Here is a 19,793-nt window from a genome sequence, read left to right on the forward strand (position 1 = left end):
GCTAACATTGTAATATTAGTATGATGATTAGTACATGTATCTATGCAAGTAAATGATATTAAAATGCTTTGAGAAAATTTTTAAAATTGCATTTCTTTCTACAATATGGTAACCTTATTAATTTTCTTATTCCTTTCCTGTAAGGCAAAAGCAAACTGGTAAATTATCATAAAATCACTGTTAGCATGAACTCAAATTAAGACTGTAAGGCTCTTTGCATATTATACTCTATAGTTTGTCTTGTCATGTACGTTACTGTGAGATATGTTTTAGACCAACAGAAAATAGGTTTACTTCTGCCCATACTTTTATCTGTAAGGTTTTAGAAGTAAATTCATAGATTCAGTTTGGACTGCTTGAAATAATTTTAGGAGTTATGAACTAGCTGATCTTGGCGTGTATCTTGATTTGGCAAGTGAGGAAACTCAGGCCCAGAGAGATTAGGCAAAACTTTCCAAAGTCCTGGAGCCTGAGCCACATTTTGTGATTAACCACCCAGAGTTTTTCCACATTGCTTCCCATGTAAAGGATAGAGAATAAAATTATCTTATCAAATGGCCAGGAAGGGTGTTTTGCTGAATTAATTAGCTTGTGTCACTGAACTTACATGTAACATTTTCATATTTCTCTTTGTTGCAGAATGCAAAGTATGGCGAAATCCACTAAATTTATTTAGGGGTGCTGAATATAATCGGTAAGCATTTTGACAGCTTGGGAAACAAATGGGTCTGGTTCAGAGAGCAAAGACAGCAGTAAATGTTTTTGCTGGTTCATGTAGGGGTCATTGTAACAGTCTATTTAGTGCATCCATTTTTTAATACTATCTTCAAATGTTTTGATTTTTCTGTTTTATAAATATTTTAGCACTAGATTTGGGATAATTTGCAAAAATGTGTAGTTTTTAGAGTTTTTGTATTAACAGTTATTCTTTTCAATATATACTATACATTCAAAACATTTTGAAGCTTACCTGGAATATGGTTATAGAGATGTCACAGAAGTTATGTTGGAATTTAGTTTAGCAAAGTAATTAGGCAAATTAGAATTTTCTTAGCTTTAGGAAAGTGTCTATTCATAATACGAATTAGGGAAGGTTTTCATTAGCAATGGCTAGTAAATTTTAAGACGAAAATACACGGGAAAATGTTTATTTCTTTTGATAGATATAATTTCTGAAGGGAGAATAAGATGATTTAAAAAATTTTTTTATTCATTAGCAAAGCTATTTTGGTATTCAGTTAATGGTCTATATTTCAATACCTCTGCAGCTTAATATTTTATAGGTCTTGTTTTTCTCTCTCAAAAGTGTCTAATCATCTTATTTCTCCTTTGCAGGTATACTTGGGTGACAGGACGAGAGCCTCTTACTTACTATGACATGAATCTCTCTGCCCAGGACCACCAGACGTTCTTTACTTGTGACTCAGACCATCTGCGTCCCGCAGACGCAAGTATGAAAAATCCATACATCCTTCTGAATGGGAGGGCTTTTTGGCTTAAGTATCAAGATTTCTGCTTTTAGAATATCCACTCTGTAAAACTCCAATGAATAAAATGTTAAATTGTTGATTGACTAATAAGAACCCAGAACTCTAATAATTATGTAAACCTTTATCACAATGAAGTATTGATGTAGAAATGAGTCCCCTCATAATAATTTGAGTCATGATTTTAAAAAATATATTAAATTTGGTTTTATATATTTTAAAGAAATATAAATCTTATATGATGCTAATGAAATTATTGATTGAGTTAGCGTGAAGGATCTTGCTCCTTTATGATATCCAAAGTAGAAATTGGAATTCACTGGATTAAAATGATTAATGAATATATTTTAGTGACTTTTATTTGCCGGTTTATAGGTTAACTATCGAATGGGGTCATGGCCTTGGCTATTGGAGTCCAGATGTGTGTTCCATCTGAGAAAATACTTTGTTTAGTGTGTATTTCACATTATGTGAGTTTCAAATAATTCATCCGAAATTTTTTGTATTATAAAACTAACTCAAAGTAAATAGGTGAAAAAATGTTTTTAAAAGGGAACCTCTGCACATTCTAAAAGAATTTATAAAATACAAATTTATAAAATAAATAAGGAGATTGTTACTCCTTTGTAAAATGGTACTCTTTGCTATGGCAGAAACATCATGGTACAGTAAATATTCCCAAACATTGAGCTTTCCACCATATGTTCAGAAACTGCTCTGATGTATAAAAGCTAGGTTTGCAGGTAAATTTGGGATGTCAGTACACGTTAAGCAAAAGCTTAAGCACTTATTACTGACCCACACATCATTCCTGAAATGGTTTCAAAATGTTCTAACACCAAGAGTCTGTAATAAGTGCTTCGGAAAATGACCAATTATGTTGCATCTAAGTGAATGGAGAGGTTAGTAGCAATGTCATCTCAAAATGTGTAAAATAATGTATGTTCTCCAAAAACAAGTGACATTAATGTGCAAACGACATGCAAAATCTCTGTTAGAGTGCCTTTCTTGATTTCCTTAGCCTGTAGTTTTGTGAGCACAAAAAAGGTTTGCTATCAGCAATTGAAACACAGTGGAATAGCGCATTAATGTGACTTTGGAGATTTTGGCCAACCCTCTAAGCAATGAACTATATTCTTGTAATTTAAGCTGACATTCCCAATTTAGCTCTTGTCCTCTACTGAGTCTACCTAATTATATGTATTGATTGACTTGGTTTTTTCTCTTTTTCTTAAATAGTAATGCAGAAAGCCTGGAGAGAGAGAAACCCCCAAGCTAGGATTTCTGCAGCTCATGAAGCATTGGAGATAAATGAGTAAGTGGTGGAAAATCTTGCCGTTAAAAAGGAAATCTCATCTTTTGCTGCATATATTCAGTTGCCATTGATAGGATACTTAAATTAAACTGCATTTGAACTGGAGGATTATTTGGGGAGTTATTACTCTATTTAAAAAAGCTGTTTTTTTTTTTAAATGAAGGACAGCCACCGTGTGGAGGTGGTTTTAGTCATTTTAGAGAGAAATTCAATGGCTTTGCTGTAATCCTAAATTAATTTCTTGAAGGGCTTTCCCTAGGATATTGTGAAGATATAAAATAAATACAATTATTTACATATCTAAAACATTTTGACAGGGAAATTTTTCCAGATGTAGAATGCTCATGTGCGCTACAACGTTTTCTAGTAGAACTTCTGCTAGTGGGGAAAACATGATAACAACATAAGGTTTAAAAAAAATTTTAGAAACTATTTCAAGATTAAGACAAAGATAAGAGGAAATGCTGTCTTCAGTGTTGTTAAACATTCTATGGGTTACCAAGGAAGGCTGGGAAATCTCTTCTGGAGATCTCAGAAAATGAGAAAGATTCTTACAGTTGGAGTCATAAAAACTCAGGGTTGGCAGAGACCTTAAAGGTCACTTAGCTCAACCACCCATCTGGTGCTTGAATCGCCTCAACACTATCCTTGCCAACTGGTCATTGCTAAACTATTTTATGATTTTTCTGAAGAAGTTTACAGAATCTTCTTCAGAGGTCTTAGGGAAGAAAAAAAAAAAAAAAGGATTGTCTTGAGAGTTGGAAATCCTGCCGTTGTAACCAGTTGATCTATGGTTTCTGATTCTGTCATGCAACATATTTATTTTCCAGTTTCTTGTCATCTACAAATTCGATATGCCTGCCTTCTGTGTGTCATCCATGTTTCTGAGAAAAATATGAGGGCCAGGAATAGAGCCCTGTGACATGACATGTAGAAACTACCCTCCAGGTTCATGTCTTCATGAATCACCATCTTTTGTATTGTTCACGTAAATCTATTAGAGTAAATTAAGCTAGCACAATCTGATTTATTTATTCTTAGTGAATTTAAGCTGGCTTCTAGTGGTCACTACTTTCTTTTTAAAGTGCTTGGAGACCATCCCTTTAATAATCTATTAGAATATCTTTCCAAATCACTGTGTTCTGTAGTTTGGGAAGTCAGCCTTCTTACCCTTTTTGAAAATTTATGCTACATTTATCATCTCATCTTCTAGCACCTCTCCATTCTTTGTGATTCCTCGATTATCCACAGAGAGCAATTCCATGGCCTGCCTACAAGGTCTTTTGGTTTCCTGGGATTTGCCCATCCAGTCCAGTAATTCATTTAGAATGGATCAATTGTTTGCTATCTTACATCTTTTTACCCATTTTAGAGTTTAATTTCTTCTCCCTTTTTCAGTCTGACAGTCATTCTCCTTAATAGAGAAGCCAGGAACAAAATAGGAGGGAGAGAGTTTTGCTTTTTCTTTATTATCTACTGCTGTTAACAATAAACCTTCCTTGTTTTGATGTTGTTATGTTGTTTGTCTTTTTTTTTTTTTTGCTTATTTGCTTTTGTGACATGGGGATGGTGATAGGGCCTTAAACATAATTTTAAAATAGGGAATAAATGGTTGTCTTTAGTATTTTATTTTGTCTTTATTATTATTGTTATTATTTGCAAGCATCAGCTAATTTGGAATTGTAGCTCTCCTGACATTATTCTTATAAACTCATTCCACTCTCTTATAGACTATCATTACATGCCCTCTTTCCATCTTTTAAAATACGTCCTTTAAAAATCTGACCTGGGAGAAATCTCTGTGAAGCCATATTGGTTACTTAAGTGCCACCCCTCTTTTCTTCCTGAGAGGATCATTTGTGATTGCAGTTACAGTTGAACATTTAGAAGCTGCTCAACCCTCTTAAACCATTTTTCCTTCTGAGTCTCATGCCATTGAATCATGCCTCTTTTCTTTGAATTTTTTGAAGTCCACCTTCCCCTCTTTGATTACCCTGAACTCCGAAATGACATAGTGACTCTCTCTGAATGTTCCTATCAATTTTCATTTTACCAACTATTTTTTTCTTCTTGGTCAGAATTAGGTCCAGAGTTGAAGTTCCCCTAATTGCTTCCTCTACCATCTGGGAGATAAAATTGTTACCAAAGTAAGTCAAGAACCTGTTGGGTGCCCTACTTCTAACCAAATGAGACTTCTAGTGGATATCTGGATGGTTGACACCCCCATCACCACACTTTCTTGCTTCTGTATGTGTATTGTGTTGTGACAAGGATGCATCATCTATATCTTCCATCGAGCTGAGCAGTCTGTTCTGTACTCCCCAACCATTAGCACTTCTATTGCTCTCTCCTTTTTCCTTCACTCACAAGCTCTTAGCATGTTTCTACCCCAAACTCATGTGTTTCCACATAGATGTATGTTTCTTGGCCAGTAGTGCTACTCTGCCTCTCCTCCTAAGAATACCATTTGAAATTTAAATAAGCAAAGCAAGCAAGCTAGCCCCAACCATTCTTGGGTTCCCAGCCCAACAACTACAATCTTACAGTTAATTCCTCTGATACTGTATCTACCACTCAGTATTACAATCTCAATTTTCACTTCATTACCCTTGCCTCATATTTATATGTCGGCATCTGAAGCCTTAAGCATTTCTTCTGATGCCTGTCCCAGTTATTTTCTCCAGTGAATCACTTGGATAGTTTCAGCATCATTATGGTTCTTTCCAAGTCATGGATGCTGCCATCTGTAGAAATTGGTTTTATAGCTGTTTTTCTGGGCATTTTTCTCCCTACCTCACCACATTGTTTAAAGCCCCATTGATGGTTCCTGCCTGAAATTAGAGAGATTGACCTTACAGACCCTTCCTAAGGCTAAGATTAATTAGTAGCCCCAACCCTTACATTAGCTGTGAAGTTCAGCCTCCTTTTCCTAGCTGGCTATTGCAGTTTGTGGACAGTAAAAGTAGCATTTGGTTTTACTTTCTGTTTATTTTCTCTCTTGTGGTCTGATGGAAATAAGTAGGGAAATGCCACAAGTGAGGCAGTGGGGAAGGAAAGTGGAAGGATGAGTGCAGGGCCTGTGTGGTCTGTTACAGCCTCACTACTGCCCTATTCCGTTCCCTGTCTTTGGCAGTGGGTTGTTCCTCATATGCTTTGGAAGTTTTAAATTCCCAAGAACTCCCCATGTTCATTAATTATCCTTTTGGCTTCCCACCTTAGAGGGTTGTTGAAAGGATTATATGAGATGATATATGTTAAGTGCCTGGCACAGTGCTTAATAGATACTGAGCAACAAGTGGTAGCTATTGTTGTTGAAGGCATGAGATTTAACTTGTTAGCTACTGTAGCTGAGTCAGATTTTGAGTTCTTCAGAAATAACACTACTTGTAGGTTCTTCCCATGTTCTCTGAAGCAGAAAGTCAGTGCTAACTGTAAAGAGATGTTGAAGCACTGTGTTTTTTTCAGTGAGTAACTTGATTTAACAGATTTCTTATTCTGAAGAAATCCTTAGATTGAAGATGATCTGTGTTTGGTTAACAGAAGGAAACCTGTATATAGCACCTCTAACTTTAAGTGTTGGAAGGAACTATTTAATAACAGCTGTTATCATCATCATCACTAGCTGACATTTATTGAGCACTTAACTACATGCTGGCTACTGTACTGAGCACTTTACATGCATCATCTTACTTAACCTTCACAACAACACTGTGAACAAAGATTCCATGTTGTTCTCCATCAGGGAGGCAGAGTAAGAACTTGCCCAAAGTGACACACTAATAAAGGGTGGAGTCCATATGTGAGCCCCATGCTCCTAACACTACGCATCCTACCTCTCAAGCTAAAATATAGACGTTTCTTTTGTATCATTATTTTGTGTCAGCAACTACAAACGGGTGCATGAACCAGTTGGCCACTCTGCATGTTTTGGCGTAACTCCTTGCCTTTCTGCATGAGCTCCTACAAGTCTATTACCATGTCCTTGGCTTTGTAATTGATGGTGGCTATTATCTGAATGAACAGGTGTGCAACTGCTTATATTCTTTTGGCTGAAGAGGAAGCAACAACCATTGCTGAAGCAGAAAAACTGTTTAAGCAGGCCCTGAAGGCTGGAGATGGCTGTTACCGACGCTCTCAGCAGCTACAACATCATGGATCCCAGTATGAAGCCCAACATAGTAAGGTTTCCTCCAGGTTGATGCATTGGGGGATCAGAATTGTAAAAATTATTAATCAGAGCAAATTTTTAGTCCGGTTCAAAATATGATTCTCCTAGACAAGAGAAAATATTGGCTTTTGCTTTATTTTTATTAATTTTCTTCTTTCCTATAAGTGCAGTTAGTAAATAATTAACTTACAGCTTCATTACTGTTTATAGTCACATTCTCTTTCCTGCCCATAGATTCCTAACCCCAGAAATAAATGGCAATAATCTTTGATGGTAACCTTTTTCCCTCCTGAGTTCTTACATATTTCTGTTCATCAGTCGCTTCTGCTCATAACTTTAAAACCCAGTTGGAAAACAGGATTTAAATTAGCCATAGTGTTAGCAAAGGTTTTATCTTATAGATCTTCTGTAACATGGATTGAAATAGGACAGTTAAGAATGTCAGTTCTTGGTGATTGGATCAGTGTTTTCTGTTACATAAGAAACATTGGTATTGGCTTCCAGAGAGAAAGAGCCATGAGCTCCTAGTTATTTATCTTTTTTCTATTAAAATAATACCTTTTTAAACAAACAAACAAAAACTGCCTTTTTAAATTTAATTTAAATTTAAATTTTAAAGCGTTATGCTTTAAAACCTGAGACCTTTCACTTCAGTATACTAAATGGAAAGTCAGTGACACTTTGCGGGGGAACCATATAGAAAGACAACAATGCAATCTTTTCTGGAATTCCCCGAGCCCCTCGTCTCATCAGTTTGTTTTTTGCTTAAGCAGAAATTTTGCAGTCTTTGTGGTAAGAGAGTGAGTATTTCCATGGTCCAACCAAAATTCACACAGTTATTTTGTTTCTCACTTAGTTTCTCCCTCCTGAAACTTAGGGAGTAGGGATGTATCTCCTTCATATTTGAGATTATAAAATTAAATGTTAATGTTAAACTTGGATTTGGTGTAGAAACTGACTGCATTAGTCCCCGTAACTAAGGTGTCAGCAAAATCTTTGCATTACAGCCTGCATATACATGAGTATGTCCTCACATGTACCACATCAATACCTAGGTTTTTATTTTTATTTTGCAGCATCTATATGCTAATAAAATCTCTAATCGCCATCTGTGTCTCACTTTTTAATAAAAAACTGTTTTAGTGTAATGCAGTGCATTTTGAAGACATGTAGTAAATGTGTATTTTGTGAACTAAATGGAAATCAATACATAAAATTACATAACCTATAATACATGAATTTTCTTTCTTTTCTTCTCTAAATTAAATCCTTTCAACCTGTTGCCTAAATCTATCCAAAAATATAATCACATTTTAAAAATAATTTGTAGGTACTTGGCAAATTTTCAACACACATCTTGTTCTCATTGTTTCAATCTTGAAATGTTAGGACTTTCGTCTTAACATCTTTTAATAGCTGCATATTATACATGTACTTAATCTGTAACAGGTGTGTCATATTTTTCTCAAACATGGTAATTTTTATTGAGGATTAAACACATGCATGTTCTCATTGGTCTGAAAACATATCCAACAAGACATATAATTAAATAAAAGATTAAGATTAGAAGTTGTTAATGTACTTTTTAAGAGTCATTTTAGTGACTATTGTTACAACTATTTAGCTTGTCAATTATTTCTCTAACACTCGGGTAGTTTTTCATTTTGTTGCATACTCTATTGTCATATCTGGAATGTGTTATATTGCCATCTAAAATCAACTGCTTAGGGGACCTGGAGATGATTATGATGTCACTAGTATTAGGGAAAGAATAATATGAAGCAGAAGTTCAAGATGAGGCTTCTCCAGACTTAATGTCAAGAATGAAACAAAAATAGTTCATCAGGATGCAACCTGAGATTCACCTCTGCATCTTTACCAAAAGAATGCACACTTGAAGAATGTGGAATTCCTGCTTGTAAACCGTATACATTGTGGGTATGTTCATTTTTGCAGCACTTCGTGGCAGATGATTTTATTTATTATCAAATATTCAACATCCTCACTCAAACGCATGGATTAGGTAACCAGTCACATGATTTGACCTTTGGGAGTCTAAATGCTTTTACTTTAGTCGATATTCATTCTACTATTAACAAAGTTGTTAGTGCTCTGAAGATTTCCTTTAGGGGCAAGGCAAATGGGCCTCTGTGTTTTTTTTTTAAATGTTGGTGTTTTATATCTCTCTCTTCAGGACGAGACACCAATGTCTTGGTGTACATCAAAAGAAGGCTAGCAATGTGTGCCAGAAGACTCGGGAGGACCAGGGAAGCAGTGAAAATGATGAGAGATGTGAGTTTGAGTTTGTGTTTGGGATCAGTGGCTTACAGATACAGGAGCCCGCTGAATGGCCACAGCAGTCTGTACCAGTGATGGTGTGGTGGTCCCATGGGTTCTGGAGCCAGACTGTGTGGGGTTCGACTTTAGTTCCCAATTTACTAGATGAATGATGTATGTTGGGCAAGTTACTCAACTTCTCTTTGCCCTAATTTCTTCATCTCTAAAATGGGAACAACAGTAACAGTTCTCACAATTACTCCTTAGAATTTTTGTGAGGACTACATGAGATAATACATACAAGGCTTTTAATAGGGTGGCTGGCATATTTTTAAAATCTGGATAGATGTCCTTATTAAACGTTTGGGGCCGCAGCCAGAAGCCAATAATGAGACCAGCCACGTTAGCAAACTGATTTTATTCTGTGTAGTTGTTAGGAAGATTTGAATTAATTATGGTTCAAATTGCTACTCTCAAATTTAATAATATGTGCTAATCCTATTGTAGTTGTTTCAAGCATTTTCCTAGATTCTTGAACCAGGATTCTGTATTAGTAGTAGTCAAGACAAAAGAAGAGAGGAAATAGGTGGGAGTTTTAAAAGAGAACCAAGGGAGGTTATTATTATGTAACTGTAAAACAAAACAGAGGTTTTAAGGGAAACCAGTTGGGGAACTTGGATTTCCATGTTTTTTGTTAGTAGGAAATACTTTTCATAAAGAAACTGACACCAGTATGAATTGTATTTATAGGCTATTTTCTTTTTAAAAACAATATCAGAAAACCTTTGTCAACATTTCATTCTTTTGCTGAATTAGAAGACATACATACCTGCCTATTATAAAAACGAAAGAACCAAGGGGCAAGATAAAAGTGGCATCTAGCTCAATTCTCAGCTCATGGATTTGAGCAGAGGAGGACTGCACACTTGGTGAGCCTTTTCGGAGTTTGTCTCTGGAAAGACAGTTATTCTTGTGAATTCCCAGTTACTCTTTGGAGGAGGGAGCACCAACACACAACGTTCACTCTGGGTTATTTCTGCAAGTTACAGCATGATGTGAGAAGGTCCAAGTAAGACTCATGCTTTGGTTTTGGCCACTCTATTAGGCAACAGTGTAGCCCCCAAATCTGAGGTGAGGAACTAGAAGGGAAGGTGTTAAAGTATTTCTCTTCGACTGCAGGTGATAGATGCTCTCTAGGCAGAGCCACTGCAAAGAGAATCTCCCTCAATTAAATTATTTTGTTTGAAGGAAGAATTCAAAGAACGTTATATGGTATAAGTGCTAATTTTAAGAAAAGGAGATTTCTGCCGAGATATGAACTTGTTCTCAAAGCTTTTTAACTTACAGAAATTCCATCCTTTGATATACTGCATTCCTCTGCCCGTCACTTTGGCTCTGAAGGGGCTGGGAATTTTAGGAAGGATGAGGTATTTCTCTATCTTAACCTGGCCCAGCCACATTCAGCCTGTAACAGAGTTTTCTTAACTTTAATTAGCTTGGAACAGGCATGCATTGAGGAGCTAATTTTGGTGATTTTCTTGAGTGCTTAAGCAACTTAATAGGAAGAACAAATTCTGCTGATTTTAATTTCAGGGTTTTTTTTTTCTGTCAGTCTCCTGGTTATCATCATTTTCAGTACATATAAAATTTCATGTGATGAAAATCAATGCACCTACATTATGATTTGCTTTTTGTTTACTGTTATTTTATATTTACAATTCCACTGATTGACCTAGTTCACATTGTAGATCTCGAGGGAGAGACGGATACAATGGGAGAAACACTGGGCAGGAAGTCAAAACACCTGGATGTGTATCTCAGCTTTTCTCTTTACCAGCTTTGTGACCCAAGGCAACTTATTAATGCCTTTTATGTGCTTTTCATTTAGTCTTCTGTAAATTGGGGATAATAATTCTTACCTGAAAGGATAATTGACAGGGAGAATTAAATAAGATAATGTGAAAACACCTGACATATGGTAGGCATGCTTACAATTTTTGTTCCAATTTTTCCCCATTGTATAAATATACCATCATTTGCTTGACCATTCTCCTGATGGACATTTTACAATATTTCTAATTTATTTTTCTTAAATGAATTGAGCACTCAATTAATTTGTCTCTCCCTCTCTCTACATATGTGTATACATACATACACATACATATTTATGCATGTTTGTATATATGTGTGTGTTTCTTATATTACATTCTAAAAAATCTGTCATATTCTTATAATACCAATACATGTGCTCCTTTTTCTGGATTTATGGAGCATCCAGTAGACATGGGCCCTCTGGTATAGCAGTCCTGTAAGGAACACTATCAGACATGGTAGACATATGTTTTGAAGAGAAATATTTGAAGTGCTCCTTCCTTCAGGGACTCCTTTTATCAATCCTTGCACCACAAACAGAGGAGGGAAGGCTGAGGACCCTTCTCTTTGTTAAAGCTATGACTGTTCCCAGCCTTGCAAGAGACAGTTGTTGACCAGGCCTAATTTGTTTGGCTCCTCTCCGGTCAGGGGTCATAGATAACTACGACTTCACTAAGAGGTTCACTCCTTTAACAGCATGCACATAAACTATCTTGCTGGAAGACTTTTTCCGATAAAACAGCTCAGTAGATTCCAGACAGCCTGCTGATAGAGGCTTAGGCAGGATGATCTAATTTCTCGTTAGGACACAGCCATCCTCTCCCCATATGCATGAGTTTAAAACTTTCCTAGAGCAGATTTCAAAGTAGAAATAGAAATGTCAGAGTTGGAATGCCTTCCATGTAGAAAGCAGAATCATTTAAAGAAATTTCTCTGTAAACACCTTAAGGAAGGGGAAACTGTTAATTGATAAGAGATTCTGAAAAAGAATAAAAGGGAATTCTGGGAAGGCCAGCAGTAGATAATTTCTTGTATTTCCATGGCAATACACCTGTGAAATATTGATGAGGTAAACATGTCGACTCCTTAACATCAAGATTCATCACTTCTCATTTTTTAAAGCAACACATTAATTATTTTGAATTCCCAGGATGTTTTTCAAAAATACTCATTTTAATTAGCTTCCTTTTGCAATCACGAATATGGAAGCCGCACCTTACTACTGAAGGAATATTTTGGCAGTAGGCAGAGCTAAGAAAGCATACCGACTTTTTCTTGCTTTCTTTCTTTCCTGCTTTCCTTCTTTCTTTTCTTTCTTTCGACAGGGTCTCACTCTGATGCCCAGGCTGGAGTGCAGTGGCACGATCTTGGCTCACTACAACCTCGACATCCCAAGTTCTACTGGTTTCCCCACCTCAGCCTCCCAAAGAGCTGGGACTATAGGTGCACACCACCATGTCTGGCTACATTTTGTATTTTTTGTAGAGACTGGGTTTTGTTATGTTGCCCAGGCTGATCTTGACCTCCGGGGCTCCAGCAGTCCACCCACTTCGGCCTCCCAAAGTTCTGGGATTACTGGCCTTGCATGCTGGCTTTTGAACGTCACTGTAATGTAAGGTGTTATTTGTTATTCAAAATAAAAAGGGTTGCATTTTCTGCTCTATTAAATTTAAGGAAAGGTCTTTCTGCTTGCTCTCATGTTTGGTAATTTCGCCTCTTTAACATTTAATATACAATACAATTTCTTTTTTCCTTTTGACATCTACTATTTAGCTAACCTCAAGTTTTCCTTCTGTCTTTTCCTGGCCCTATTTGAGTAGATGTGGAATGAATGTCATAGGGCTGATGACTATGGTCTGGCCCCTTAGCCGTACACTGTCAGAATTGGCATGGATAAACTAATAAGGATGGGGTAGATTGCCTGTATGAAAGAACCCGAAAGCTCCTGTGCCTAGGTCATTTGATCTAGGGCAGGATTTCTCAGCCTCAGCACTATTGGCATTTTGGGTCAGATAAATCTTTGCTGTGGGGAGCTGTCTTGTGCATTGTAGGATGTTTAGCAGCATCCTAAGCGTCCACCTACTAGATGCTAATTGCAACTTAACCCCTGTACCTCCCCGGCTGTGACAAAAAAAGGTGTCTCTAGAAGTTGCTAAATGTCCCCTGGGGGGCAAAATCATCCCCCATTAAGAACCACTGATCTAGAGCATCTTGAGGTGAGTAGATCTGTTTCAGGGCCAACATTGAGTGTGTTTTTTGTTTGTTTGCTTTGTTTTGTTTTGTTTATTTATTTATTTTTGACATGGAGTCTCTCTCTGTCACCAGGCTGGAATGCAGTGGCACGATCTCGGCTCACTGCAATCTCCCAGGTTCAAGTGATTCTCCTGCCTCAGCCTCCCAAGTACTTGGGACTACAGGCATGTGCCACCACACCCAGCTAATTTTTGTATTTTTAATAGAGATGGGGTTTCACTGTGTTGGCCAGGATGGTCTCCATCTCTTGACCTCATGATCCACCCACCTCGGCCACCCAAAGTGCTAGGATTACAGGCGTGAGCCACTGTGCCCGGCCCAGACTTTGGGTTTTTATCCACTCTGTGTGTTAGGAGTCTGGGCTTCCCTTAGTGTGGCTGTAAGCCTCTGAAGCACCCCTATATTTGACCAACCTGCTTTTGGGGGCTGTTTTGCCCAGATGAGATTCCCTGAAGATCCATCCCAGGGTAGGAAGAGTAAATCAACCTGGTGGGGTCCTGGTGGGAGGGCTGACAAAAAGAGGAGAATGTGATGTGGGGTGGTGGTCTCCCTTGCCCCTCATGCATGCTTTGAGATCATTGTTTGCTTCATTTCTGTAAATCTACAGTTCCTTTGAAAGTAGACTCTGACGTTATCACCTTTCCCCCTTCCTTTTTGCAGTTTCCTGCCAACCTCTGAGCCATTCTCCCTCACTCTTATTTCACTCTCTCTGCAACACTACCTCTTCCCGTATCCTGGCCTCTCATTTCTCACAGATCGTCATGCTGTTCTTGAAACGTTTTAGTTACTTGATTTTAGAAAACCACACTCTTAGTTTTCCTAAAATCCCATAATCTCTTTGCTAGATTTTCCTCATCTTTGTGACTTCCAAAGTTTGAAGTGTCCCCTGGCCAGTTCTGGGTGGCTACATTCAATCTCAGAATTTTTAAATATCATCTCAATGACAAATATTTCTGTAGTGTTTACTGTGTCCTAGGTATTGTTCTAGGTGCTTTACAAATATAACCTCATTTAATTTTCCTAACAACCCTTGGCATTGGTACTTGTTAAAGGTCTTGTAATAAGGTAGTATTTCTGAAAGTGTGGTCTACAACTCCCTGTATCAGAAGTGCCCAGGGTGCTAGTTTAGTACTCACTTCACAGGGTAGATGTCAGGATTAAGTGGGATATTTTAAGCAAAGCACTTGGGACCAGACTTCACGAGTAATAAGTACTCAGTGTTGCTATTCTTACCATTATTGTCCAAGAGATATTGTTAAGTGAAAAGGAAAAGTATAAACATTAGGTATAATTTGATTCCATTTTTTCAATTAAAAATATACGCTAATATAGACTAACAGTTCTCAAGCTTTTTGGTCTCAGAACCCCTTTAAAATAATTGAGGACCCCTAAACCTTTGTGTGAGTTTACCTATTGATATTTACCATTTTAGAAAATTAAAACAGAAATTTGAAAAGATATTAAAATAATAATTACAAATACATTATATGTTAACACAAATAACATTGTTATGAAAACTATATTGTTCAAACAAAAAAAAGTAAGAAGGGTGACATTACTTTTATACTTTTACGAATCTCTCTAGTGTCCACATGAGCAGGAGACAGCTGGAGGCTAAGATCTGCTTCTGTATTCAGTCTGTGGTGATATTACCCAACAGGTGACCTCTTGGAGTGGGAGAGGGAGAGTGAGAAAGGCAAAGAAAAACTTTATTATTATGAAAATAGTTTTGATCTGAGGACCCCCTGAAAAGATGTCAAATACTCTCAGTGGCTCATACTTGTAATTCCAGCACTTTGGGAGGCCAAGACAGGCAAATTGCTTGAGCTCAGGAGTTGGACACTAGCCTAGGCAGCATGATGAAACCCCATTTCTACCAAAAAACAAAACAAAAAAAAATTAACTGGGCACGGTGGTACATGCTTGTAATCCCCAGCTACGCAGGAGGCTGAGGTGGGAGGATCACCTGAGCCTGGGAGGTCAAGGCTGCAGTGAACTGTGATCAGGCCACTGCACTCCAGCCTGGGCGACAGAGTAAGACCCTGTCTTAAAAACAAAACAAAACAAAACAAAACTCCGGAGGTTCCCTAACCATACCTCCAGGGCTTCTCTGACCATGCCTTGAGAGTCACTTGTATAAGCATAAAGAAAAAACCTTGATTATAGAGAAAGTCTATAGCAGTAAGATTATAGCCATCTTTCTATTTTTTGTATTTAGGTAATGTTGAATATTATATGTGCTATTTGTATTTTTTTTTTTTTTTTTTTTTTTTTTTGAGGCGGAGTCTCGCTCTGTTGCCGGGACTGGAGTGCAGTGGCCGGATCTCAGCTCACTGCAAGCTCCGCCTCCCGGGTTTACGCCATTCTCCTGCCTCAGCCTCCGGAGTAGCTGGGACTACAGGCGCCCGCCACCTCGCCGGGCTAGTTTTTTGTATTTTTAGTAGAGACGGGGTTTCACCGTGTTAGCCAGGATGGTCTCGATCTCCTGACCTCGTGATCCGCCCGTCTCGGCCTCCCAAAGTGCTGGGATTACAGGCTTGAGCCACCGCGCCCGGCCTGTATTTTCTTATGATGATAAAAATAAAATTTAAAAATAAAGATCAAGACCACTTTCAAAAGAACGAAGTAGTGGATGCAAAAAAGGTAGAAAATGGCCGGGCATGGTGGCTCACGCCTGTATTCCCAGCACTTTGGGAGGCCGAGGCGGCGCAGACTGCTTGAGCTGAGGAGTTCGAGACCAGCGTGGGAAACGTGGTAAAACCCCATCTCTACTAAAAATTCAAAAATTAGCCAGGCATGGTGGCACATGCCTGTGGTCCGTGGTCCCAGCTGCTTGAGAGGCTGAGGCATGAAGATCTCTTGGGCCTGAGATTAAGGCTGCAGTAAGCCATGATTGTGCCACTGCATTCCAGCCTGAGTGGCAGAGGGAGACCCCATCTCAAAAAAAAAAAAAGTAGAAAATGGGGTAGACACAGGGAAATACAGATGTGGTGAAGAAAAACTTCATCCACCTAGAATTTTAGCTTAAAACCAGACCTGTGACTAGTTTATTCCCAGGCATATTAGTTTCCTGGAACTGGGATAACAAAATACCCCAAACTAGATAGTTTAAACAACAGAAATTTATTCTCTCACAATTCTGGAGGCTAGGAGTCCAAAAACAAGGCAAGTGGCAGAGCCGTCCTCCCTCTGAAAGCTCTAGGGAGGAATCCTTATTTGCTTCTTCCAGCTTCTGGTGTTTGCTGGCAATCTCTGACATTCCTTGGCTTGTAGCTGCATTACCCCAGTCCCTGCCTCTGTCTTCACATGGCATTCTCCATGTGTGTGTGTGTGTGTTTCTGTGTATAGATTTCCCTCCTGTCATAAGGATATAAGTCATATTGTATTTACGACCTCATCTTAACTTGATTGTTTCTGCAGAAACCCTATTTCTGATAAGGTCACATTCATAGGTACTGAGGGTTAGGATCTCAATATATCTTTCTGGGGGGACACAATTTAACCCACAATAGCAGGTCATATATAAAAGCAAAATATAGATACCCTGTATAAACTTTCATTCTTCTAAAACTTCACTGCTCTATCAGCTCAGCTATAAACATGTTTTGCGTGCCTCTGACCATGTTAAACCCACTCTCAGCCTAGTATGTAAAGATGATAGCTGCTGACTATCCCTCTGTGTTCTTACACTTGGCTCCTTTAAAAAAATAGTCAGAGGGAGCTGCTTGTGTCCTTTCTGCATTTTCATCATCATCTACAGGATTCCCAGCTGAGAACTACAGGCTTTTTAGTTTTTATCAATAACCTACAGAGTGAGTATTACTATGTGCCATACATTCTGCTAAGAAATTTACAAATACTGTGTCATTTAACTCACACATACCGTGAGTGTCCTATAAAATTACAAAGGTAATTTATGCTCATTGTGACAAGTCAGAGAATTGAAGGAGTTGTGATATCACCTCCACTTCTACAGTGCCATCACACTGAGGAAGTCAACACATAGAGTTTAGCCTGTATCTTTCCAGCCCCTTTTCTCATACAAATATGTATCTGATCATGTAGGGATTTTGAGCAGAGTTGATTCATATTTTAACCGAGATTCTCGGAGAGAATAAGCCTTAATTTCTGAGCATCTCCCATGGGGGCTCCCTCACTCAAGAAGACATACAAGTTTCGAGGTAATACAGTGCCATTTCCCTTGATGTCTTTTCTCACTTATTTTATCCCTATTCTCAATTTTTATCTCAAATCAGTTACTTTTGTGATCCCTTTATTAATGAGAAATTAGGGCTGGATGTGCAGACAGAGACAGGTTCTTGAGCCACATTTTAAAAGCATGTGAAAGGGTAACTGAAGCTCACTAAATTTTGAGCTTCTTGAATGCGAGTGCTCTGTTTTTCTTGTGTGTGCCTCTGAACACACAGAGCAGTATCATGTAGACAGAGGCAGTCAGTAAAATCTTTGAATTGGTAAGCCGGAGAGCTGTGGCTTACAAATTCCCAGTCAAGGCTTTGCACCTGTGACCTTTGATTCCCAGCTTCTTGTTGATTATGACACCTCTTTGTTACTGGTTTAATTCTGATTTTCTACCTTCCTTGAAAGTGATAGTATTTGTTTTAAAAAATAATGTAAATTACAATGAGTTCTACTTAGAAAATTATTGCAGATGCTCAGTATATACCCTTTGTAGGTCATTAGAGGTATCCTGGGGTGTGAATGATTGACCTTTGGGAATTAGTGTGATAGTATGAATAGTGTGAGGATGCCCTTTAAATGATTTATGAAAAGGAACACTTCTAATGAAAGCATACTTTACGAAATATACACCTCTGAGACGAATCAAAGTCAATAGAACATTAAGTACTGTTGATTTGCATTTGTGCCCACTTATGTTCATGAGGGGAAATCTTTATGAAATCAGTGATTTGTAAAAGAGAAATGTTATGCTCTTCCAAAATTGTTTGTAAAACATATTTTAGAGAACATTTTACAACACGAATTCTGCTTTTATTGCAAAGGTACAAAGATCTCTTTAGGAGGAAAAATGCAAAATGAATGTTTTGGAGATAATTTCTATTGCCATTTGTTTCCCTTTTTTCTCATTCTTAAGTTTTCTAGTTACTTCCTTCTCTGCCTTTCCATTCCAAAGGTCACATTATTTCCCCTTTATACAGTGTTTCTTTTTTTTTTTCTTAAAATTGTCATGGATCATATTTGTTGTTTGGTTGATGAATCGATCTCAATGTTGTTGAGCTTGAATGTTGAAGAAGTAAAGTACCATTATGTGGGGATGGGGAGTGGAAAGAGTACCTTTCTACCTCAGGCAATCAAGTGTCACCTAAACAGTTACTTTAAAAGCTTTGAAGATATGTAGGTGTATCATTGAACTAAAGACAAAGTATACAGTGAAATATGTTAATTCCTCTAAGTGTTTCTGAAATGATTGTTGGCATGTTTCTAGATTTTCTTTGCGGTACTTACAAATAAAGGAAAAGTGAGTCTTGAAAGTAGATGCTAGACATAAAACCACACTGATCTTCAAAGTTCTTTATATCAACCCCTGCCTTCTTTTTGATTTTTGATCTGAATTGCTTTTCTGGACTTGCCTGATACTAAGTTTACTTATTCAGTAAATTATTGACAATTAGTGTGTCATGGAGGAAGGAAAAGAATTTAACTAATTGTCATGCGCGTCCATGTGAAGAGACCACCAAACAGGCTTTGTGTGAGCAATAAAGCTTTTAAATCACCTGAGTGCAGGCAGACTGAGTCCGAAAAAGGAGTCAGCAAAGGGAGATGGGGTGGGGCAGTTTTATAGGATTTGGGTAGGTAGTAGAAAATTATAGTTAAAGGGGGTTGTTTTCTTGTAGGCGGAGGGGGCTGAGTCACAAGGTGCTCGATGAGGAGCTCCTGAGATTCAGTGTCCAGGAGAAGGAATGTCACAAGGTCAATTGATCAGTTAGGGTGGGGCAGGAATAAATCACAATGGTGGAATGTCATCAGTTAAGGCAGGAACTGGCTATTTTCACTTCTTTTGTGGTTCTTCAGTTGCTTCAGGCCATCTGGATGTATGTGTGCAGGCTTGGACTCAGAGGCCTGACACTAATGAGAGCAAATAATAGATTTACCAACTGTTTATTTACCTAATGATAACCACATCAGTAATGATGAATCATGTTTTATGAGAATTCTACTCTGTATTCACCATGCATAGTGAAGCAGATGGTAAACAACCCCTGATGCAGGTGAGAGTTTTAGCTGCAAATAGTGTTATTTTACTTGCCATGGTATTTCTATTTACATGACCGATAACCTGAGCTGTCACTATCAGGATTTCTCATATGCTGGGTGCTCATTTTCCAGGGTGTTGAGTAGTATACCCTGCTAAGTAGAACCTTCCATTTATATGGCTGGCTAG

General features: G+C 37.9%; 1 protein-coding gene across 4 annotated transcripts in view; it reads left to right on the forward strand.

Annotated features, from left to right (window-relative positions):
- Positions 1 to 19,793, forward strand: part of ST7 (suppression of tumorigenicity 7) — a 215,186-nt gene that overhangs the window by 111,159 nt on the left and 84,234 nt on the right. For 3 of the 4 annotated variants that reach the window (XM_011937374.1, XM_011937373.1, XM_011937371.1), the window contains exons 4-9: positions 640 to 694; positions 1,336 to 1,451; positions 2,727 to 2,802; positions 4,881 to 4,949; positions 6,826 to 6,980; positions 9,165 to 9,262. In XM_011937374.1, the coding sequence (XP_011792764.1) occupies positions 640 to 694; positions 1,336 to 1,451; positions 2,727 to 2,802; positions 4,881 to 4,949; positions 6,826 to 6,980; positions 9,165 to 9,262 (569 nt within the window). The remainder of the gene's footprint in view (positions 1 to 639; positions 695 to 1,335; positions 1,452 to 2,726; positions 2,803 to 4,880; positions 4,950 to 6,825; positions 6,981 to 9,164; positions 9,263 to 19,793) is intronic. The other variant, XM_011937375.1, reaches the window with a different exon arrangement.

This window comes from Colobus angolensis, unplaced genomic scaffold (assembly GCF_000951035.1).
Source record: "Colobus angolensis palliatus isolate OR3802 unplaced genomic scaffold, Cang.pa_1.0 Scaffold163, whole genome shotgun sequence".
NCBI lineage: Eukaryota > Metazoa > Chordata > Mammalia > Primates > Cercopithecidae > Colobus > Colobus angolensis.